This window comes from Podarcis erhardii (assembly GCF_964252035.2).
Source record: "Podarcis erhardii genome assembly, chromosome: 5".
In the NCBI taxonomy this organism is placed as follows: Eukaryota; Metazoa; Chordata; class Lepidosauria; order Squamata; family Lacertidae; genus Podarcis; species Podarcis erhardii.
Window position 1 is genome coordinate 3297329 of NC_138509.1, and position 24269 is coordinate 3321597.

At 43.4% G+C, this 24269-nt stretch overlaps 1 protein-coding gene across 2 annotated transcripts in view; it reads left to right on the top strand.

Annotated features, from left to right (window-relative positions):
* Positions 1–400: 400 nt before the first annotated feature.
* Positions 401–24269, top strand: part of KIAA0930 — a 54480-nt gene continuing 30611 nt past the window's right edge. For both annotated transcript variants that reach the window (XM_081861407.1, XM_081861408.1), the window contains exon 1: positions 401–595. In XM_081861407.1, the coding sequence (XP_081717533.1) occupies positions 448–595 (148 nt within the window). In that variant the 5' untranslated portion in view covers positions 401–447. The remainder of the gene's footprint in view (positions 596–24269) is intronic.

Below are 24269 nucleotides of genomic sequence, written 5' to 3' on the forward strand. Positions count from 1 at the left end.
CCTCCTCCGGGCCGCGTGTTGCAGGAAGTGCGGGGCGGAGGGGGGGGCGCCGGGCGCCGCAGCCTCTCAGCTGATCAGGGAGGCGGAAGCGCCGGCCAGCTTGGACTTTGCCTGGGGAGCGCGCCGCGGAGCTGCAGCCCGGCCGGCCGGGCGCCGGACTTCATTCTGGGAACATCCATGGAAGAGCAGCCGAGCGCGCCTCTGTCCTTGCCGCCGGGTCCCCGGCTCAGCCCCTGACAAAAGCAGCCCTGGGCCGGAGACTCGCCCTCTATTCTTCTCCGCGGAAGGCAGAAAAAGACATCTCTCTCTCTCTCTCTCTATATATATATATTAAAGAAGATTCCTCGCCGACCTCGAAAGAAGGAAGGAAGGAAGGAAGGAAGGAAGGGAGGGGGAAGTCCTGCCGCCGGCTCCGACTGCGATGAGCGCATCTTGGGGGGCGTCGGCATGGCATCCTTCAAGCCCTTGGGCCAGGCTGGGCCGAGAGAAGACGAGGAGAAGGGAGGCGACTTGGACCGCTCTCTCCAGCAGATGCTGCGGGCGATAGTGGAGGAGAGGAACCGCGTCAACATCCGCCAGGAGATCAGCGGGCTGGGTGAGTGAGTGGGTGGTCGGGGGCTTCCCTGCCAGGAAGAGGAGGGCGGACCCCCCGCCAGGGCAGCTCTCTGCCCCGATGCGCCTCCGTAGCGCTGAAACAGAATAAACGCAGCGCGTAGCTTTGGCCGGCCTTTGCCACCTTTTCAGATTGGAAGAGACAGGCCAAGAGGGCCAAAGGCAACCTGGTAGCCACAGAAACCTGGCAGCAGACCCTTCTTCGTGCCGTGGAGATAAGGGAGGAGGGGGAGTTCCTATGCTGCCTTTCTCTGAGCGGGCGAGGCTGCTGTCAAAGGCACAGAACCAAGACATCGCTCTCTCTTTCTTGTTATAAAAGTGGCAGCCCAGTTTTTGGCTACTTTATAGATCCATATCTTTTAGGGTGTGAACCAGATGCAAATTTCTAAGAAGAAGACATGCCAGTACCCAGGTCTGTTTGGAAACAGGCTCCTGTGATATGCAAATCCTTCCGCCAGATTCCTGATAAGATTGAGCTCTTTGTCGAGATTTAGTGGGGAAGGAAATGCACTCTGCACTTGCTCAAGGACGCATTGGTTCCTGTCCCTCCTTCATATGTTTCAAGGGTTAAAATATGCCAGAGGTGGGCCCAGGAGCATATAAACCCCATAAGAGAATACAAGACTCCTTGTACTTCCCCTCCCCCAAAAAAGATTTTTATTTACCTAAACAAGAAAAAGGTAATTTTAGGAGATAGTTTCATGACAAACTGCCCCTCCCCTCATGTTCACTTCAGGGATTCCTGCTCAGCTGATAAGCAGATGCTGAAAGCAGGGTGGGAATTTGTGTCTGCTGGTGATCTGTGAATATAACAGTGGGAAGCATGTCTTTATCTGTTAGCTAACCCACATCACATGCTCTTATGTAGGCAATCTTGAGGTATGAGAAACAGCATGCTAAGCACTTCTTAGAAGCACTCTGCCTGTCAAAATATGGTTACTAGGCCCCAAAATCCACATGTTTGGGGTTTCTGTATATTGCTCCAATGTATAGTTGATGCCTGTTGCTCCCTTAACAATGCCGAAAACCTGCAGTGGAGCAGTACATGACTGTCTTGAGGTTGCTTGTCTAGATTTGACAAAGTTTCTCTTATCTTCCGGTTGTTAAATTGATCAGGAGACCCTTGGACTAGTAAGTGGCCACTAGTCCAACTGCTTGTGGCAAAAGAGAACTGTCTCCCCACAGAGAGGCCTTTGCAAGCGGTAAGAGAGTCTGGGTTCTGTTTTTCCTTCAGTCTGTGTTTGCATCAGGCTAGCAGAGATATCCCTGTCTGAGCTATTAAACGTTTTTGTTGGGCTATTTACTAGTCTGAGATAGATGGTGGGAGAAGACAGCTAGATAGCAGGAAAGGGATGGAGAGTGTGCATTTCTGGGGGCTCACTGGAAAGGTCTGCAGCAGCATTATAGCTTAATTGAAATCCACATGGCTTGGTTCTCCCTCTTTCCCCACCTCTTTTACTTACACACTTGCTCAGATAGCCAGCATAGAGCCTTTTCTTCATTGTCTCTCTTATCTCTGACTCATGGCTGTAATTTATGGTGCATGGATCCTATTGTCAGAGCAGGAGCCACAGGAGCATTTTGCATGTGCGGACTCTGCCTAACAGCTGAGATCTCACATCACATGGAAACAATCCATAGCCATCTGTGAGGGAATTTGATAAAGCAGCATTGATTTTATTTCTCTGGGAGAAAACAAACTGGAAAACAAAACTGAAGCTTTATGCTGAGAGAATAAAGCTGGCTGTGTACTTCTGTATCTAGAAAGCCATGCAAACAAGAGTATCTTTTTCTCTCCCCACATCCCACCCCCCAAAAAGAAATTGGACCGTGACTGCTTCCTGTGTTGATCCAACACCTGCTGTGTGTTCTGAGGTCTATGTCTGGATAGGATCTGGCCTAATCTCTGTGTAAATAGGTTAAGAGCTTTAAAAGTAATCTGTTTTCTGTTGCTTCTAAGATCCTTTGAAGATGTTGGTCAAAACTTCTAACAGGTTTGCCTTAGAATAGAATCATAGAATCATAGAGTTGGAAGAGACCACAAGGGCCATCGAGTCCAACCCCCTGCCAAGCAGGAAACGCCATCAGAGCACTCCTGACATATGGTTGTCAAGCCTCTGCTTAAAGACCTCCAAAGAAGGAGACTCCACCACACTCCTTGGCAGCAAATTCCACTGTCAAACAGCTCTTACTGTCAGGAAGTTCTTCCTAATGTTTAGGTGGAATCTTTTTTCTTGTATTTTGGAACCATTGCTCCGTGTCCGCTTCTCTGGAGCAGCAGAAAACAACCTTTCTCCCTCCTCTATGTGACATCCTTTTATATATTTGAACATGCCTTGCTTACTCTCCTAGGAATACAGTACATTCCTGTAGAACAGCTGAGTTATTTTGTCCTCCCTCCCCCACCTCAAATCATAAAATTTATTTGGGGGCACAACAGAGTTTACCTTTCCCAGTGGAAACATCAGTAATGGTACACAACATTCCCTGAGCCTGTGGATCACTGCAGGTAGCCTTGGTCAAATAGAACAGCTGAGTTATTTTGTTATATTTTTATACTTGGTCCTGTAGAACAGCTGAGTTATTTTGTCCTCCCTCCCCCACCTCAAATCATAAAATTTATTTGGGGGCACAACAGAGTTTACCTTTCCCAGTGGAAACATCAGTAATGGTACACAACATTCCCTGAGCCTGTGGATCACTGCAGGTAGCCTGTTTGCCTATGTGCAGTCACAAGTTGCTTGGGTTCTATGGGGCTCTCAGGGTTCACAGAAGGTCAAGATGAGGTCCAACAGCCCCACGTGAAAGAAGTGGACACTCTAGGGCACTTTCTAAAACCCTCCATAAAATCCTCAAGGGCTCTGGGGCACAGGCATGTGGGTTCCTCAGTAGAAGAGTTGGTGTGGAAAGTGTTCTCTGAAGGCTGAAAGTGTGGAAAAGCAATTTGTGGTGGATGTTTCTGCAATGAACTTTTATTTGAATCAAGTGAGTGACTTTTCTGTAACGTTGCCTTTTGGTTGTACTGCCATTGTAGCTGCTTTATTGCAACAAATTAGGCATTCAGAATGGCCAGCCCCTAGCCAAGTTTAAGTGACTGGGAGTGGCTGCCGAGACCACATAACACCGGTCCTGAAAGACCTACATTGGCTCCCAGTACGTTTCCGAGCACAATTCAAAGTGTTGGTGCTGACATTTAAAGCCCTAAATGGCCTCAACCCAGTATACCTGAAGGAGCGTCTCCACCCCCATCTTTCAGCCTGGACACTGAGGTCCAGCTCCAAGGGTCTTCTGATGGTTCCCTCCCTGCGAGAAGTGAGGTTACAGGGAACCAGGCAGAGGGCCTTCTCTGTAGTGGCGCCTGCCCTGTGGCACGCCCTCCCACCAGATGTCAAGGAAATAAACAACCACCCGACTTTTAGAAGGCATCTGAAGGCAGCCCTGTTCAGAGAAGTTTTTAATGCTTGATTCTATTTTTAATATTCTGTTGGGAGCTGCCCAGAGTAGCTGGGCTATAAATAAATTATTATTGTTGTTGTTGTTGTTGTTGTTGTTAAAGTTGCATTCTGCCCTCTCTGTTTCTCTTTTGTGTGCTGCCACTACCTTGTGTCTGATGTGCCACCATAGTGCCAAGATGTCTTGGACTGACCATCAGTTCTTACACAGCACCTGAATTCTGTCCCAGTGTTTGATAATGTAGCAGTTCTCTGGTTATTGTCAGATTGAGTCATATATTGTTGTTGGGTGTGTGTGAAATCAGAAGCTTATTAGATGGTTTGATGCTCTTTTGTTTAGCTTTTCTTCCCACCTCCATCTCCATCTGAATCAGACCCTCCCTGCTCTGAGTGACTTCATAGCGTCTGTCAGGATCTAAGTGAGCTACCTTTGGGTCTGTGCAAATAGAGGCTAAAGATTCTCTATGCTTGTTGTTCATACTAGGCACTTCTTTAGAAAACAGTAAGCTTGAGAAAATCTATACAGCCCAATCCATCTCTTTAGAAGCCTATTGTGAAATAACTGCCAAGGAAGGCAATGTGGGTAGCTTGGAATTCTGAATATAATACTGTTCTCTGTCAAAGTGACTTAGGTTATGTATTCATTTTTGCTCTTGCAGTTTTTCCAGTGCAAATATGTATGAACTTGCATGTGACCACATCTGTAAAATGTTTGCAGTCACAAGGTAAAGTAATGAAGCTGTATCTAAGTATAGGCCAGTCATCAGTTTTGACCAGTCCCTTTCACTTCAGGAATGTTGCCCGCTATTTACATCTTTGTTCCATGTACCATATATCTATTTTTCTATATGTTCAGCCTTATGTTTTTAATGTAGTACTGTAAATAAATCTAGCCAAGTTTTCATTTTCTCTTTATGTTAACACATAAAGAGTCATGTTGTATCTCCATTTCCAGCTATTTCAGCAATAAACTGCATGCTCCTGCCTACTGGAGCTGTTTATTTTAATTACATCAGGAGATCTGATTCTCAGTCTGTGACATCACATATAAGTGGGGTCATTGTAACAGTGAAAAAGTCTGTTAAAATATCAGATGTCCATATAGCATCATCTCACATAAGCAGGGCAATTTGTGTTCTGCTTTTAAAACAGAAAGGGAGAAATCCTGCACAGAGATTAAGCATATTTGCATAGGGCTAATTACTTTGCCTAGTTTGTGGCCAAACTGCATGTCAGAGTTCAAAAACAAACATACATACACGGTTACTTTTATTTTTTAGGAAAAGCAGCTGGCGGGCCCTGAAAGTGCCATTAGCAGGGGCCCAATCTAGATTGGGAATATGGTGCTGGTTCAGTGACTCACCAGGCTCCGTTCCCTTCAGGATAAAAGTAGTGTGACCCTATTCTTTTTTTGCTGGTTATGAAAAGGGCAAAAAACCATGCACCTAAAAATGGGGCTTGCTGTGCATCTTTGTAATTTCCATGGAAAATTATTGGATGACCCTTGACAATGTGGGATGCAGAGAGGTACAATACTGGCTTCCCTCTTCTATCCAGACACCAAAGAGCAGGGTTCCTGAGGCAGAGGCAGCAGATACCTTGACCTGCTATCCCTAATAGAAAAACCACGCGGAGTGCCTGCCCTGTCCTCTTCCTTTAATCTGTTTTGCCTGCTGCAAGAGTGGTTGATGTTTTTGGCAAATGTGCCAGATTTAGACAAAAGCGTGAGTCAGTGCCAGTCCAGTACCTATTGCAGTATACATGCCAAGCCCTGTGCTTTGGTGCGTGTGTCAGAAAAGTCTTGCTGGATCAGACCAGGGATCAACTGGGTGACCCCCACTCACGCTGGCCAGCTATGGCTCTTTGTCTCCAGTCTTTTGTTGGGTTGCCCTCCCCCCATGCCCAAGTGTGGATCGTGCCAACTTTGGCTGACAGAATCTGGCAACATCTGGATGGCCTCAGGTTCCCTGTCTCTAGTTTAGAGGGATATTTATTGCTGCCTCTAAACATGCAGCTTTTGTTTTACTATTATTATTGAATGGTGCACAAGACAACACATTTATGCTATATAAGTTGCACCAATGTTGTGTTACATGGGTCCCAAGAAACATATGAAAAGCACATTTCAATTAATATATCTAAGAATCTCAAAGAATAGAATGAAGTTAAATTATGTAGTTTTTTTTCTTTTCATTTGTTGGGGGGGGGCATGTGTTTTTGTAACTAATGTAACACACTAAACCATCATACATTTTAGTGTCCTAAGCTCATCTAATTTTGTTCCTAACGGAAAATTTATTGTCATTTCTCCAAATGAGAAACCAAAACTATCAATACAATAAAGGACAATTAACCTAGACTCTGTTTTCTTGAGAGATTTTTTAAATGTACTTGGGGGGGGGAGGAAATTAGAGAAATTCTGAGTAATGCTTTGCTTATCGTGCTTCTGGTTGTTTTATTCATGTGTAGAATACCATTTTGAGAAACTTTTGCCAGATACTGAACTTTGGAAATTTAGAATGATATAGAACATGGTAACTATATGTGAAAATGAAAAATGGGACAGTAGATTGACATGTTCATGGAATTCCCCTATTATCTTACAACAAATTACAAATGTGTTTTGGATAATGTTGGATTAAAATCCCAGCAATGGAAATAGAGAAAGTGTACAGTAGAGACTCTCTCCCTCCCTCCCTCTCTCTCTCTCCCTCTCTCTCTCTCTCCCCCCCCACCTCAAGTTCTAGGGTGGGGAGGGCATCCTTGTGCTGGCCTTTGAACCCAGCAGGTGTAGCCATCAAGAAGGATGAGAAGGTGTCTCTGCTGACCTGGTGACTAACTCTGATGACTCCTGACTCAGGCTGGCAAGGGTGGAAAAGCAGCAGCAGCAAAGCAGCATGCTACTGTGCATTAGAGTTTGAGGTGCAGTTTCCATGCGCTCACCCGCCTGGAAATATTGCATCTGAAGGCCCAGGGAAAGGGCCTGGTCTTAGAGAGTTCTCTAGCATGCATCAGAGCACAGTGACCTCTTAAGAAAGCGCCCTTGTGCCTCTCCAAATGGCAATACAGGATGGGGTTTTACAAGAGACAGCGAAGAATAGAGACTGTCTTTGGAAAAGAGAGCGAGAATATGTTGTTTTTCCTTGGTGAGTGGCTGTCAAGCCCAAGTCAGCTTTAAGGCTAAAAAAGCTCAAGGAGGGAGAGCAGGAGAAGCCCAGAAGTTCTCCATCAGCAGTTGGCACCTGGGCAGCAGGCTGAGGAGGTGTGCAAGTCTCCCTGGGCACAGCCTTCACCACTATTTGCAGATGGAGTGCCCTTCTGTTTGAATTGTTGCAATCCTTTCTTTCTGTCTATCTATCTATATATAAGCATGTGCAAATGTGTGCCCTCTTTTTTCCTCTTGGCCATCTAAAATTGGCCACCCACCTATTTCTTTGTCATCTGTGTCACACCTAGCATAGTAATCTGTGATTATCTCCATTAGATACTTCTCCAGTAGAAATGGTAATACATAATTCCTTCATGCTTTGCATAATTCATGCCAGATTTGTAAAGGATTTATCCTTTTGTGTGAGACACTGTTACTTAACCTTAACTTCATCAAGAAAGTTGTGGGCTGTTTTGTGTGTGTGAGTTTGTGCAGAACACTCTGGGTGGGCGGCTTGCTTTCACTCAGAACACAATTTCCTTGCTAGGGCTGAGCCCTAGAATAAGTTGAGGTGGTGTCTGTCAGTATTGACTGGTCATTGTAGCCAGAATTCATGCCTGTGGGCCAATGGGGAGGATTTCCAAGGGTTGTAGTTGGTAAACAGGCTTGAACCTTGCAAGGTTCAGTTGCAGAAAAATGAGAAGCACTGGCTCTTTAAGGAATAACAGCTCTTTAAGGAATAACAATCTATCTGAGTAATAATGTTTTGTGTCTGGAATTGACACATACTTCCTTGTTTGCCACATCATCCTTCCACATGAGGTTGGGTCATTGTGAGTTTCAGCTTATTTTGGGCACACATACAACCTCAGTCCTGCCTAATTCAGATAATTGTTTTCCTTAGAAAGGCCTCCCTCCCTCAATGAGGGTCAATTCCATTCTTTCCTTCTCAACAAGTGGGCCCTTCAACAAAATGTTGCAGTATTGATGACATGTAGGGCTGTTTTGAGCCCTAGGCAAGGTTAACAACTTGCACCTGCAACCCCCACCCCCGCATTGCTAAATTCAGTTTTCAAAAACAGATGTATTGTAGAAAAAATGAAAACTACAAAACTTGAAATTGCTAAATTTATTTTAAATTGCAAGAATATATAAGACAACAACCTTTAATTATCTTTCTGAAATGCAAAAGAAGACCCATATCTCACTTTCCATTCCTTTTCCTTTGCAAATTTCCCAACCAATTATTTCAAGTCGAGCCCTGATGCTTGGGCATGTTCAATGGATATAGCTGCCAAGCCAACAACTAGTTTCTTCTGCAACATTGTTGAGCGTATGTAAGTTTTTATAAGTTTGAGCTTTGAGAAATTGCGTTCGCCGCCAAAATATTGGGAGATATTAGAACAAGAAGGAGATAAATTGAAATTGCAGAGTTCTGAGAAATTAAAAGATAAAGTGCGAGATTGGCTTCATTACTATCAAATAAGAGAGGCCTATAATATGGACAAAAAATTGGGCTTCCAGGTGGAAAAATCGAAATTGGAAACAGAATTGTTAGAACCTAAAACTAAGATTGTCTCAAGAATGTATAACTTGCTGTTGAAATGGAATACTCAGGATGAAACAGTTAAATCAGCTATGATTAAATGGGCACAGGACACAGGTCATAACATTATGTTTGCTGACTGGGAAAAGTTGTGGACCACTGATATGAAGTTTACGGCATGCAATGCCTTAAGAGAGAATATTATGAAAATGATTTATAGGTGGTACATGACCCCAGTCAAGCTTGCAAAAATTTACCATTTGCCTGATAACAAGTGCTGGAAATGTAAAGAAACTGAGGGTACATTCTTTCACCTTTGCTGGACGTGCCCGAAGATTAAGGCTTTCTGGGAGATGATATATAATGAACTGAAAAAGGTATTTAAATATACCTTCCCTAAGAAACCAGAGGCCTTTCTCTTGGGCATAGTCGGCCAATTGGTGCTAAAGAAAGATAGAACGTTTTTTATGTATGCGACAACAGCAGCAAGAATACTCATTGCAAAGTACTGGAAGACACAAGATTTGCCCACCTTGGAAGAATGGCAGATGCAAGTAATAGACTACATGGAATTGGCAGAAATGACTGGCAGAATCCGAGACCTGGGAGAAGAAGTGATGGAAGAGGACTGGAAGAAATTTAAAAACTATCTGCAGAAATACTGCAAGGTGTATGAATGCTAAAATGATGTTGGATATGAAAATAATATGGCATTAGTGATACAGTGTTAAAAAAGTATGCAAAAACGTAATTGAAAAAGGGTGAAAGAATAAGGTTATATTATGTTAAAAGTAAACAATATGTTAAAGGTGTTTAATTATAAGAAGGAAAGATCGGAGACATAATAGAAGTGATCATAATAATTTGAAATGAGTTTTTGAAGGAGGATAAGGATTTGCTGTATCTGATTAGATAAAGAGGAACACAAAAAAGGGAGGTGTGAGGAAGTCAGGAAAGAAAGCTTTGTAAACATGAATTTTAAAATTGGAGTTTTTATTTTTTAATCTTTTTTTTCTTTTTCTTTGATGTATACTGGTAACGGCTTTTGGTGTTTTGTATTGTTGTGATGTTCTATTCTTTTTCTGGAAAAATAAATAAATATATATTTTTTTTTAAAAAAGAGAAATTGCGTTCGCCACTTGCCCCTGACATGGGAAGAAGTGTGAGAACGATCCTTAGAGCAACAGAAACATTAGGCACATTATCCAGGAGTTTTTATTGTAGTATGAAGAGAAGTTCTCCTTGTAGCTGCATAGACTTTGGAAGTCTTTGAACTATTGTTATAAGTTCACAGCACAGATCTTCAGCACCAATATTTTTGCAGTAGTGGTTTTTCCAAATTCTCACAGACATTAAGTACATCTTCAGTAGATTTTTTTTTGTTTTGTTGATACTGTATATATCATACAGGTAGCCAAATAGGGAATTATAATGTAACTTTTGGAATCTCTCTTCAACATAACCACTAATCTGCTCTGTGGACTATCTATTTCAATTATACGTAAACAACAATTCTAATGTATGAATTACTTCAAAACAGATAAAAGTAAAAGATTATCAGAAATTTATACGATATAACCAAAACTAATCTGTATAAAACACCCTGTCCCTCAATGGAGAGTTTTGCTCCTCTCTTGAGTTCTGTACCCTCAGCAGCTGCCTAGTTGGCCCTGCTGAGCCTGTGGCAAAAGGATGTAGATAACACAAAAGTTAGCTCCAAAGGCAGGAATCCCTAATTCCAAGTGTTTGTCATCTGGAATATTTTAATAGTTCAATAGTTCAGTTTGCAGCCGAGCCAATGGATTTGGCTGAGGGGAGGCGAGAGGAGACAAACTAAGTCATCCTACTTCTGGTGTGCATATAACAGTGGATTTTCAGCATAGCCCCCCTGCCACTTGCAATAGAGGTATAATGATCAACTACATTGCAGGCTTGTTGTGCATTATTTTCTCAGACCAACCTGCAATCTGAAGATAAAAACAATGGAAAGCTGTAGCCCATCTCTCAACCTGTGATGGGGGTCCAGTATCTCTGGACAACACTGGAAGCTTTTTTTTGGGAGCCTGACCAGCGTATGAGCTACACAGCAGGGCTTTCATAAGACACTCTTTCCTAACCTTCAGTTTGAGGGATAATGGACTGTATTTGCTGTGAAAATTTGCACTGGCACGTACATTTTAAAACTTCTGCTAAAGAAGAACTGAATTAGAGTAGGAGCTCTTGTCTTTGCTGCTGCCTTTTGGGCTTTGGGAGGGTGGATTTGCTGTTGCCCAGTTGTGCCTTTATTAAAATACAGGATTTCTTGAATCGTTTTCTGTTCCAGCAGACATATAAAAATTGCTTTACACTGTGAATCAGGGAGTGACCTTTCCTGACATTGGTGCTTTCTTCATAATGTGTCTCTGCCCCCCTATTTCAATTGGCACCCCCCCCCATCTGAGCCACTGAACATTCTGTACTTTTAAGTTACTTATGGTGCAGTTCCACCCCCCAGATTTTTTTCTGCAGTTTGTGGTATTCTGCACACCTCCTGCTCACCCCTTTGTCTGCTGATGCCTCCCTCGTGTATGAATGGTGTCCTTTGAGTTATGTAAGTGTGAGCCTGGTATACTCTTGCTATATGGAATTGATGTGGGAACTCTTCAATGTAGTCTGTTCCTATGTCAGACTTGTAATGGATGAATTCAGAAAACAAATGGATGGTGATATTTACATCTCTTTTATTACTGTAATGAGGAATAAAAAAATAAAATGTTAAAGCTGGCAGCTCTTTCTATCAATGTGTAGCTACAGTTTTGTAAGCAAAAGCTACCTTGCACTTTCTTCAACATCCACAGTCAGACTTTGGTAACATGTGCATTTATGTAAATGTAATAGGCTTTAATTGATGAAAAAGCAGGTCACTAAAATTCTCTATTTGATTGTTGGACCTATTAATTTGTGTGTCAAATATATTTTTGATAACCGTTGAAAAACAACACTACTGTTGCATTTACTGAAGCAGTGTTTGGATTTCTAAAACTGTACAAAGGGGAAGGAGGGGTGATCTAGGTTAATTGGTGGCTGGCAGCCTGGAAAGGGGATTGTCTTGTCTGCTTTGTTTCTTAGTCTTGCAGCTTGCTGAAAAAGAAAAAGGAATGTGAGCAGGAAGTTAATAAAGGTTTCTGCTTGCTTGTCAATTCCCCTGGTGGCAGAATTGTGGCATAAAGGCATCCTATGCCTTGTTCCAGAGTTCTGACAGGAGGACATGATTTTAACTCACTCCCCTTGCTCAGCAGACTGGATGATGTCACCACAGCTCTTGGCGGCACATTGAGGTGTTGCCCTTAACATGTGCATCCTGCTGTTGCTCAGAGCTCTAACTGGCTGTATCTTAGTATCGGTTCTTTCTCTGTTGTATTTTTCCTCGATAGCATCAGCCAGTAGTGTCAGGCTCTGCGTTCTTGTCTTTGATTTAAAGCGTAGCTTAGAAATATGCACAATTAGTCTCTCTCTCTCTCTCTCTCTCTCTCTCTCTCTCTCTCTCTCTCACATATCCTCTGGCACCTATAGAAAAGGACCCTTCCTACCATAAGATTTGAGTGATATCCAATGTTAGTCATGCAGTATGACTTAGTTGGATATCACACCCCTTGCTTTCAGTATGATAAGCCTTTAGGACACTACCTTCAGATCCCCACCCCCTACATAATCTGCACTTAGAGGAAGCAAACCCTGCACGCTGAGCTTAACAACAACAACATACCTCTTTAAATTCCTTATGGATGAATATTTGGCTGCCATTCACTTGGAAGTGTAGCTCTTATTTTTCAGATTGGTGTGCGTGTGTTTAATTACTGTCAGTTGTATACAGGAAGTCACAGAGGGGTGAGCAATCTGTTCTTAGTATTTAACTCCCATTTTATTAGTAAGGAGAACTTGTGGTTTGCTTCTTCTGCTTGTGTTAATTCCCCTTAAGGAAAACAAGAGCTAAAATTTGGGGTGAACTATTCAGAAGGCCAACACATCTCAGTGAGACGTAACCCTATAGCTCTTCATCTGTTGTTTTCAGAGTTTAGAATTGTTTACATATGAAACTACCTTACACAGCCAGACCTTTGATCTGCCCCATTGCCTGTGGTAGTCCAAAGTCTCAGTCAGAGCCTGCTCCCCCCCCCCCCCGCTCTTCCATAATATCCTTTAACTAAGGATGCCAGGGGTTCTCAGCATGCGCTCTGCTTCTGTTTTGTTGTGCTGCTTTAATGAAGGCATTCATGACAGTGCCATTTTTTGTGTGGGGACTTAGATCTCTTCCTGGCAGTAGAATGTGTTTTCTCTTCTATTAATGCAAGATGCCAGAGGTCCAAGAAAAGCCCCCGTATAACTTTGGCTGCAGTTCAGTACCTTTTTTAAAAAATGCAGTCAGTTCTGTGGTAGAACTCCCGGGGCTGCATTTGGAGGAACTCCAGAATTTAAATGATCATTATTTAGATCTCACTTCTATTATTAGTGATGGAAAAGTGCTGAGTGGAGCTTCCAGGGATACCTTGTTTCAGAATTAGTAAGCCTCCATTGGGCTGCTGCCAAACCCCAACAGGCAGGTCCACTTTAGAGGAATTGATTTAAGGGGACTGCAGAGTGTTTGCAAATCCAGTTGAAGGGCATGACAGCTTTGGGTGCTCAACAGCTCTGAAGATCAATAATGGAGCCAGCAACTGAAATGTGCAAGATCGGTCATAAACATGTTCTTCTAGATGCTTTGTAAGAATATGTTTCAACACAGTAGCAGTATTCAGATGGAATATGAAACCATGGGTTAGTACTGCTAAGAACTACGCTAGCAGTCCCTGGGCTCCCCTGCTCCCTATTCACCAGTTCCCCTCCAGCAATAGCCGTGAAGATGGGATGGAAAGCACCTGCTTCTGTTACGATGTGCTGCGGTTTAGTGTGGCATCTGAACTCTGAATTGTGGTTAATCTAAACTATGGTTTGTAAAAATGAGCCACCTTCATTAACTCCAGTTGGAAGTTGGCTTGCTTTCACTACCCATACTTAAGATTAATCACTTTTGTGGTGTCTTAAGGTTATGTGAAGCACAAATTCATAGAGCTGGTAGACAATGGTGTGAGTTTTCCAGAAAAAAATCATGGACCTAAATTGACCACCTTGATATATCCTATAAAAGTGCAGTTTATAAATATTTCCAGTGCATTTTTTTCTGGGGATATTCAAGGATATGCAGGACTGGCACCTCCCCCCCCCCCCGAAGAAAGGCACCAAGTATTTCAATAAGTAAACACATACAGTACATAAATAATAAAGTTGGTGAAGTGAACCATGTTAATTTTATGTGCTGTGTAAATATCTTGAAATGTTTTCCCAATAGTGAAAAGTTTTTGAACTGTAATGCTTAATTGGGGGCTGAATCAGTAAAATACGCTTCATGTAGCTTAAATGTCACAAAATATTGAATCCAATTCGAAGCTTTGCCTGTAATTTTTTTTTGCTGAAATACTTTTATGCTCTTGAAAATTTCAAACAGTGTAAGCAATGTCTTAAATGTCTTAAGATATTGAAGGTATTTAACACACTAATTTTATATTTCCTCAATATTTATGCTTTTGCACCTATTATATATACAGCCAAAATGCATCTTAAAAACTTGACTGGTATGCCCAATCTGTGGGCAAGAGGGTATCTGGGTCACTCTGGTTCTTTTCTGTTGCCACTTACCTTTTGCAGCAGGGGTTCTGCTGGCCTTTGAGCAATGAATGTCTAGTGCCACCATCCTTGCCTCTTTAACTAGCAAGTATTCCCAAGGCAGGGACGCGGGTGGCGCTGTGGGTAAAACCTCAGTGCCTAGGACTTGCTGATCGTAAGGTCGGCGGTTCAAATCCCCGCGACGGAGTGAGCTCCCGTCTTTCGGTCCCAGCTCCTGCCCACCTAGCAGTTCGAAAGCACCTCCGGGTGCAAGTAGATAAATAGGTAAACAGCGTTTCCGTGTGCGGCGCTGGTGCTAGCTCGCCAGAGCAGCTTCGTCACGCTGGCCACGTGACCCAGAAGTGTCTTCGGATGGCGCCGGCTCACGGCCTCTAGAGCGAGATGAGCTCGCAACCCTAGAGTCGGACACGACTGGCTCGTACGGGCAGGGGTACCTTTACCTTTATTCCCAAGGCACTTGCCGTGTCAGGGCATGGCATGGCAGAGACAATAATGGCTTTCATGATTTGACAGGGAAAAGTGATCTAGAGTGGCTGCAATTTTGTCAAGGTGATTGCTTCAGCTCTGTACGTATCCATAACGCTCTATGCCGCAATGCTTTGTCTACCAGCTAGCTTTTAGATGCTTTCATCTTCCTAAACCCGGTTTGCTGGTCTGCTTCTGAGCCACCATTGGAGATGGTTCCCCTTCCCCTTTCAATGCGCATGCAGTTTGTTAAAACAGGAAGTGAGTATTTCATGGCATTGCTAAGAAAAGTCTAAAATTAATTTTCCCGACTAGAAACTAGACATTTTCCCGATCAGAACAACAGAAACTCAACCATCTTGGTATGACATATCCTCTTTTTCTGCAAAAGTGTCACTGACAGTGACCACTATGGCAAGGAGGGGGGGGCATTCTGTGTCATGCTTTCTACTCTGCCACACTTTTGCCAGAGGGGACCATTGCCCGTGGAACCCAAGCAGGAGCCCTAACACATTCTCTGCATCTGACAAAAATTAACTTGGCGTTTGGAAAACATGGTGTTTACAAAGCAAAACAACAGCCCCTTTTGCTCAGGAGTTCCCAGTCTAGATTTTAGATTGGGAAGGGCATAAGTCAAGGAAGGAGAGAAGTGGCAGTTGTACATACAGCTAATCCATTTTTTGTTGTTCTGGAATAAGATTCTGTGTGATCAAGAAGTATCTGGGCAATGAGTTACTATGACTTTATTCAATTGTATTAATTGTTTTGATAAGTTTGTTGCTGCTGTTTGCTTTGTATTTTTTAAAAAATACTATTATGATTACTCTGAGCCACTCTGAGCTCAACATTTGTCACTGGAAAAGCAGAATGCAAATATTAAATTAACTCAACATACATAAGGTTAGTTTCAGTTGAAGATCAGTATAAATCCTTTTGATTTTACTATTGGCCTATTATGAGGTAGAAGGTGAAGCCTATTTCTGGTGTGGCTCTAACTGCTTGCTCTGCAAGATCTTGTGAATATGTTTTTAGATTACTCCTATCCTCTCTTGTTCAACTAACAATTAGGTAAAGGTAAAGGGACCCCTGACCATTAGGTTCAGTCGTGGCCGACTCTGGGGTTGCGACGCTCATCTCGCTTTATTGGCTGCGGGAGCCGGCGTATAGCTTCCAGGTCATGTGGGCAGCATGACGAAGCTGCTTCTAGCAAACCAGAGCAGCACACAGAAACGCCGTTTACCTTCCCGCCGGAGCGGTACCTATTTATCTACTTGCACTTTGAGGTGCTTTCGAACTGCTAGTTTGGCAGGAGCAGGGACCAAGCAACGAGAGCTCACGCCGTCACGGGGATTCGAACTGCCGATCTTCTGATCAGCAAGTCCTAGGCTCTGTAGTTTAACCCACAGCGCCACCCGCGTCCCAATGTCATCTAACTATTAGATTCTAGCAATTCACTTTGACAGTTGAGCCTCTCAATAATCTAGTGAGATTTGTGTAAAGTGCTCATTTGAGAATGGAGCAGATGCTGGAAGGCGTTGAAATAATAGGGATTTACACACACACACACAGCCCTGGGAGTCCTCATAAGGGAGCTGTGCCTGGAGGAAGAACTGTGAGGGGGGAGACTCCATCAGGCAAGGCCTCATTCCACCTGCCTTGCCCCACCCTCCAGTCTCTGCTTCTCAATTTGTATTGTATTATTTTATGCACTGTGGCTTGCCGTTGTTTTATTGATTGCAGTTTAGAAATTATTTAGAGTGGGTTTCTGTTTTAATTTTTATATGCTGATATTTAATATTATTTTATACTATTCTAATGATTGTTGAATGTTATTTTATTTGATGTAGGTTGCTTATTTTAAAGTTATGTTTTATTATCACATTTTTGTATTGCATTAGATTGTTATAAGGTGTACATTCTTTGTTTCTTCAGCTTCTATTCTTGGGTATTGTAAGATGGAAAGACGGTATACAAATTAAAAGTGATGATGATGATGATGATGAGCAGGCAGTGGCAATTAAAGAGAACTGGAAACAGTTTGAAGAAGGTACAGAGTTCTGATCACTGCACCTCAAAACAGATAGTGTAGACCTATGACTATGATTCTATGACACAGAGGCTTTTCTTCCTCAGAACACTGGAATTCATGCTCATCTGATTAACCAGCTTGGCAGGAAGTTCAGGACAGACAAAAGGAATAGCCTCAGTTTATGAACTTCTATGCTGCAAACAGCGGTTCTCAACCCTGAGCTCTGGCCTTGCTAGCTAGGCGTGATGGGAGTTGTAGTTCAGCAACACCTGGAGACCCACAGGTTGAGAAAGACTGCTTAGAAGATGACTAGGTTTGTGATGGACTAGATGGAACGGACAGTAAGGACTGACATAACCCGAGACCAGGAAGAAGAGACGCTGGAGGAAGATTGGAAGAAATATATATATATATATATATATATATATATATATATATAAAAATAAACAAACTTTTTTGGGGAATTAGTGTAAAATTAATGAGCATTAGGAAAATGTTGGAATGAAAATATTTGGCTTTAGTAGAAATGATATAAGGAATTATGTACAAATAAATATTAAGTTTTAAGCTTTAAGGTATTTTATAGAAAGATAAGGTTAAAATAAATTAAGGTAAATTGAATGACAGAATATAGTGAAAGATGGAAAGGATTTGCTGAGTTAACCAATATGTTAGACTGTTAAGACAAATTACTTAATAAAAATTGAGAAAGATGGAAAGAATTTGCTGAAACAAATAACTAAACTAGAATACAAAAAGGGAGGTGTGAGGAGGTCGATGAAACAAGTAAATGAAGGATGGAGATATGGAATATTGGATGTGTGTTTTTTTTCTTTTTTATTGTTATTGGTGTATTGGTTTTATGTGTTTTTTTCTTTTCTGATGTACTGTTATGTATGTTTTGTTAATTTTTTGTTCTCTTTTTTCCTTTTTTTGTAATTTTTGAAACTTCTAATAAATATCATTTAAAAAAAAAAAAAGAAGATGACTAGGTTTGATGGCTTTAAAGGGAAATTCATTAGACACGTCTGTCATTGACTATTAGTTGTGTTTGATGGTGGCTGTATGCAGCTTCCAGGGATGATATGCCACTCAATGTCACTTGCCAGGGGGAAGAGCAACAGGCCCTACTTCTGCCCTTCCCAGAGGCATTTGGTGGGTCACTGTGGGAAAGGGGGATCCTGAGCTAGAGGGAGCTTTGGTCCAGCCCAGCAGGGCTCTTTTTATATTTTTATTGTATGTATTTAAATGGCTATCATGCCCCATCTGGCAAACAGCTGTCTAAAACAAAAAAGATGTGAGATATAACTGGAGAAAAATAGTTTTGGAGGGTTGACGTGACCTCTGCTGCAAGTGTGTAGAATTTTAGATTATGGAAGAAGGGATTACTGCCACCTTTTCCACTTTCAGTTCTGGCCTAGTTTTCCCTTGTGTCTGGGTTGTATTGCCTCAGGCCAAGGCAGTGTAGAATGGTTTTTAAAGTCATTTTTGTAAAATAATTATGATCAGACTAGATATTGTCTGTTCTAACTGGAATGACAATCTTTCTCCCCACCCCCCACCCCAGTCAAGCAGTTTAGGATCCAAACTACAGCTTGTAGATCCAGTGGTTCCCAAACCCTACATGAATATATTAAAAGCCAAAACCACAATATAAAACCTAAAGCAAAACAAACAATACCTTAATATTTTTATCATGGATAGAGTCCAAATGGCAGCAGGAACAGATTAAGCGCATAGACCTCCCGCCTCCTACCCAAAGGTCTGGCTGTTCAGCTTCAGCTAGTGAGACAAATCAGAACTGGCCATGATAATTCTCGCACTAGATCCATTCACATTGGATTACTGTGGGTTCTCTACAGGTGTGCTAAGAGGGAGAAGCAGTTTCTAGTGAATGGAAATTATTTCCCCATCCTTGAACAAGGCAGTCTCCTCTTCCTCATCAGCCAAGGGATGGTTGGGAGTGGACCCCCTTGCGAAGAAGAAATCGGAGACCACTATATGCCCCCAACAGTTCCTGTGAAGGCCTGGCCTGGCCTGCCACACACCTGATGTCATATATGATGTTGTGTATGAAGTCAGGTGTATGGCAGGTGGGTGTGACTTCCCCCAACAACCTCTTGGGCCAAGGTTTGATCAAGAACCAGAGGTTCCTTGCCCTTGCAGTCGCCTTTTAAAGATGCTTTGGAAATTGCTGCGGTTGCAAAATGTCTCTGAGTGGAGCTGGAGATCAAAGAATATTCAGTAGTTCATCCGATGCTACCTCAAACTGGTTGGCTGTCCTTTTCCAGGCTCAGTTTAAAGTGCTTTCAAAGTTATGCTAACCTTTAAAAATCCCTGAATGAACCACAGCTAGGACAACTCCTCTTTCCACACATGAAGCCGACTGATTTCTAAGCTTAGTTTCAGAGGCCCTGCTCTTTGGCCCCCCCAGAGAGACCACAGGCAGCTACAGAGCCTTTGGGCAGCGGCCCCAGCATTCTGCAGTTCCTTCCCCGAGAAGATGTGTTGGACTCCTGCTCTTCTTGTTTCCAGCTGAGCTTTAAAAACTCTCCCAATTAAAGCAAGCTTTTAATCTTTAGCCATTTTGTGTTAGTCTGCTGCTGCTTTTTATTTCTTTTTCCTTTGCAATTGCATGTACTAAATTTAGTGATTATTTTAACATTATTTGGGTCTTGTAAGATGCTGTGGATATAATTGTTTATAGAAAAGTGGGATACGAATTGTATAAATAAAATAGGCAAGGGCAATGATTTTCCTTTTTCGTTCATCAGATGGTTTCTAAGCTGTTTTTAAAGCTCCCTGCAATGCAGGATCTGCCTTAGGCGTCCCTTTAAATGATTCTCTTTGTATCTCAGCATTTTAATCTTATAACCAAAGATTTTGAGCAAACCTGTAATTAAGAGTACAAAGGCTTCTGGTTGAGAAAGAGATTCAGCATGCTGGATGCCCTTTAATTGGAAATATTCTTAATTGCTTTGAGAGGGAAAGCAAGGAAATAAGGGGTGTTCTGGTGTACTAAGCTAAGCAAGATTTAGCTGAGCAACTTCTCTGAACCAGGAATCAAGGTTAAGCTCTCTCTCTGCTCACTAACCACAGGCTATTGCCAAGATCAGCTTATGGTTAGTGAGAAGAGAGAGCTTGACCCAGAGCCCTAGATATGGGGGAGGAGGGGATAGCCAGGATTTTTGTCCCAGGTGAAGCCTCCAGAGGCGCATCTCTGTGTGTGTACGCAGATGCACGTGGGTGTGCCAAACTAGGTCTTTCACCTATGAGAAATAAAGCCTAGTTTTGCCCCCGGCTTGCCCACATTGGACAACATCACTGAACCAAGCCTTGGCTTCGCTCAGTGCATTGCAGGGAGGGGCACTGTGTCTGGGAGCTCACACAGTCTCATTAGGTCAAGTTTTGGCTTAGTGCGCCTTGCAAACCAGACCAGTACGGTATTTTAGATTACATTTGGAACAAATAAATAGTTCAACTTTACTTTAGCTTGCTTATGGAGCAGGTTCAATGGATTGTGGACATTTTAAGGCTGGCATTTTAAAGAGTGTTGTATAGCATTTAATTGGTGGGTGAAATTAAACTGTTTCCAGGAAGCTTGTAGAAAGTAAAGGAAAGATGCCTAGATAAGCGACTTCCTATCGTTCCCCTTTTTCTTTCACCACTTACCTTAGATGGGAGGTTGAAAGGGGAAAAGTTCTAAATGTATTTGGGGTGAGAGCCGCTCCTGAAACTTAATCCCCCCATGGGTGCCAACTTGAATAAAATATGGGGGGCAGGTAAGCCCCACCCTGCATAATCAGTCCCAAGATGTAGTGCATACACACCATCTGAATGGTAATGTCCCCCAACTTTGAGGGACCCAGCCCCCTCAAATATTTTATTGGGGAGCTAAAGAGACCTTGGCCCCTAAGAGTTGGCTCCTATTCACCACCCTTAGATCTGTGGATTATAAATTATCTGCTGAAGAACCTCTGCATGTTGCAAAGGATTCTGGGCAGTGCTCTAGGTTGCAGGCAGCTCATGCTGGGCTTCATTGCTGCAGTGTGTAAACAGAGCGTAAACATGGCCATTGCTCCTGTGCTGCACTGCAGAGGCAGATCGGTGGTAGTGGTTTACCTGTTGCTGCACCACTTCTGACCTTCAGATAAAGCAACCACGGCTAATACTGTGAAGGCTTTCTCAGTCTGAGAACCACAAGTTGAGACACAGTTCTATAGATGTGAAGTGGACACCAACTGCAATGGCCAAAAGCAACTTTGAAGGTGTACAATGAGGCTGGGGCAGCCAATATTGTTGTGCAATAGCTCCCATTGTTGGTCACCACTGGTCATGGTGGTGTTCCTCCTGCTGTAGAATTAGCACAGCAGACATGTCTTAGACCAGATTCCCCAAAGCTAAGATGCCTAAAGCTAATGTATTACCATGGTGTTTTGCATATGGTTGCCTCGTATGCCTGACGAAAGAGTGTGCACCTCTATTTCAGGAGAGCCTGTGCTGCTTAAAATGCTGACTAGGTTTCTTGGCCCGTTCTTGAAATGTGAATTCTGTGCTGTGGATTTCTTGCACATCTCTCACTATGCCCTAAGGCTGCCCTGGATTTTCTTATTTTAAGCCTTGTCAGTTAGTATCTCTAGACACTAAAGGAGATGCTGGAGGGGAGCTGCCTCAGCATCTCTCTTCCTAGAGGGCAAGGGAGGCTTCTGGGAGCCAGGTGCCTGCGGTCTATGCTGGAGGGGGGTCAGACTTGGACAGGACAGGCCTGGATTCAAATATCTGCTCAGCCGTGAAGGACACTTGAGTGAGGTTTGTTCTCTCTCTACCCCCACCAACCCAGTTGGGGAGAGGGTTCACCCTATATGCACAGCCCATAATTCCTTGGAGAAAGGGCAGGATACAGTTGTGATTACTTGTAACCTGATCCACCTGCCTATCATGTTAGAAATTTGAGCCACTTGCAGTTCCCATCACTCCCTTTGAAAAAGGAGGTGCAGCTGGAAAACATGCACAAAAAGGGAAAGGGGACTGAAGCACATTCTCTCTTGAAGAAAGAGTAGAACATCTAGGGCTTTTTAGTTTAGGAAAAAAGGAGCACTGGAGGACAAGATAGAGGCATATAAAATGATGTGTGTTGTGGAGAAAGTAGACGGAAGTTTCTCTTCTTCTCTCAGAAAACCAGGGTGATCCAGTGAAAGTGGCTGGCAAGTACACCCGTAGGACAGAAATGGTTTCCTCGCAGCTGCATATTTGCAGCCCATTGGGGGAAGGTACATAAAGTGGTCTCCCTGTTGTTGCAGCTGCTTCAGAGAGCACAGACCTGGGAATAGCTGCTTAGATCAGGGGTCAGCAAACTTACTGCGCTTTGGGCCAGTGTCTCCAGGGCCAATCGCGCAACGGGCCAGAGGGCGGGGGAGCACGTGCCCATACGTGTGCGCACACGCTATTTCTGGCGCACTTCTGGGTCGGAGGAGCACCAGAAATAGCTTGTGCACATGTGCACGGGCCTCCTCTGACCCGATGTGCACTGGAAATAACGCTTGCGCATGCACAAATAACGCTTGCTCATATGCACAAGCTATTTCCAGTGCTTCTCTGACCTGGAAGTGGGCAGCCGCGCAGCGCAGTGCCGGTAAGAGCGGGCGGCGGGGGTTGCCACGGGCCGGATAAATGAGTTCCTTGGGCCGTATCCGGCCTGCAGGTCTTAGTTTGGGGATCCCTGGCTTAGATCATGAGTAGGCAAACTAAGGCCCGAGTAGCCTGAGATCTACCATCCAATATTAAAAACTGGCAGTGATCTACCACTCTCTCCCATTGTCTTTCTTCAACTTAAGCTTATTATATTTGGCGGAGCTTATGATAAAAATAATAACAAATGATAGTCGCTTCGATAAAACCTGTAAAGTTCATCATAAATCAATATATTTAAAAAAATAAATACCTTGTATACTTGTAATAACATAGGAAATAGCATTGAGGACAGGGTCCTACACAATTAGAACATGATGCATGGATTGTTGTTCACAAAAGCTCATGCCATAAAAATGTGTTAAGTCTTTAAAGTACCCCAGGACTCTTGCTGTTTTTCAAATGAGTCAGGGGCACATGTCAACCACAGCAGCTTCCCCCATAGTTCAAAACAGAAACTGGGTAAACTCAACTGCAGAGTTGACAGCCTTCGAGCACCACCTTAAGAACTGGATGAAACCTGTAGAAGCCCTTTCCCCTGAATCCAACCCACCCCTTCCTTTCGAGTTAACCTAAACCAGCCCTTTCTCTCTCTGAGGAGCCAGCGCACAGGGCTGCACACCCAAACCCCTCCCCGCGTTGGCAGGATGGCAGCAGCCAGGAAGGATCCCCTCTCCCTTGTGTGTGTTTACTCCGGAGTAAGCCTCACCGCGCTCAGTGAAAGAGCTCCTTGGTTTACAGTGGGGGGCGGGGGGCAAGGCAGTACTCTCCTCAAGGGCTGGATCCTGGAATGTCCAGCGCGCTCTCTCTCTCTCTCTCTCTCTCTCTCTCTCTCTCTCTCTCTCTCCCCCCCCCCCCTAAACCAGCCCTTTCTCTCGAGGAGCCAGCATGCAGGCCTTCTCTCTCTTGCCCAGCCTCTCCGTCTGCGTACGCCTCCGCCCGCTTGCTTCTTCTCCTTCAGAGAGAAAGAGGGGGAGAGAGAAGCCCTGCGTGCTGCCTCCTCAGAGAAAGGGCTATTTGGGGAGAGAGATCAATCAACAGAAATTGACGAGAAGCAATCACATGATCTACAAGTCGATCCCGATCGACCTGTTGGACAATGCTGGTCTAGGCAATGAAAGGCTGGATTGGCCTGTGTGGCATGAACCACTAACGTTTTCTGCCCTCTGTGTGTGTTTCCATAGGGCGTTTAAAAACACAAGAGCTATTGCTGTTGCTTCTAACCCATGGTATGTTGCCAGGTTTTTACTTCCTGTAAATAAATGCTACAATTACAACAACAACGGGGTCATTGCTAACTTTGTGGAGCAAACACAGGGATATTGGTCTAAGGTTACCAGATTTTTTTCAATGAATCCGGGGACACTTTTCAACTTCAGTAGGAATGATAGGATTTTGTCAGGGGACCGATTTGTAAATCCGGGGACTGTCCCTGGGAAAGGAGGACGTCTGGCAACCTTATATTGGTCTGTGCCGCAGAGCAAGCAACCTATTTGTAGTAAGTACCTGTCTGTAGCATGGAGCTGTCCCTAGTCAAGATTCTGAGAGCGGTTATTGCTTGTTCCTAAATTTAGTTCTTTCCAAGAACATACATATAGTATGTGAGTTCGCATGTCTGTGTATATAGAC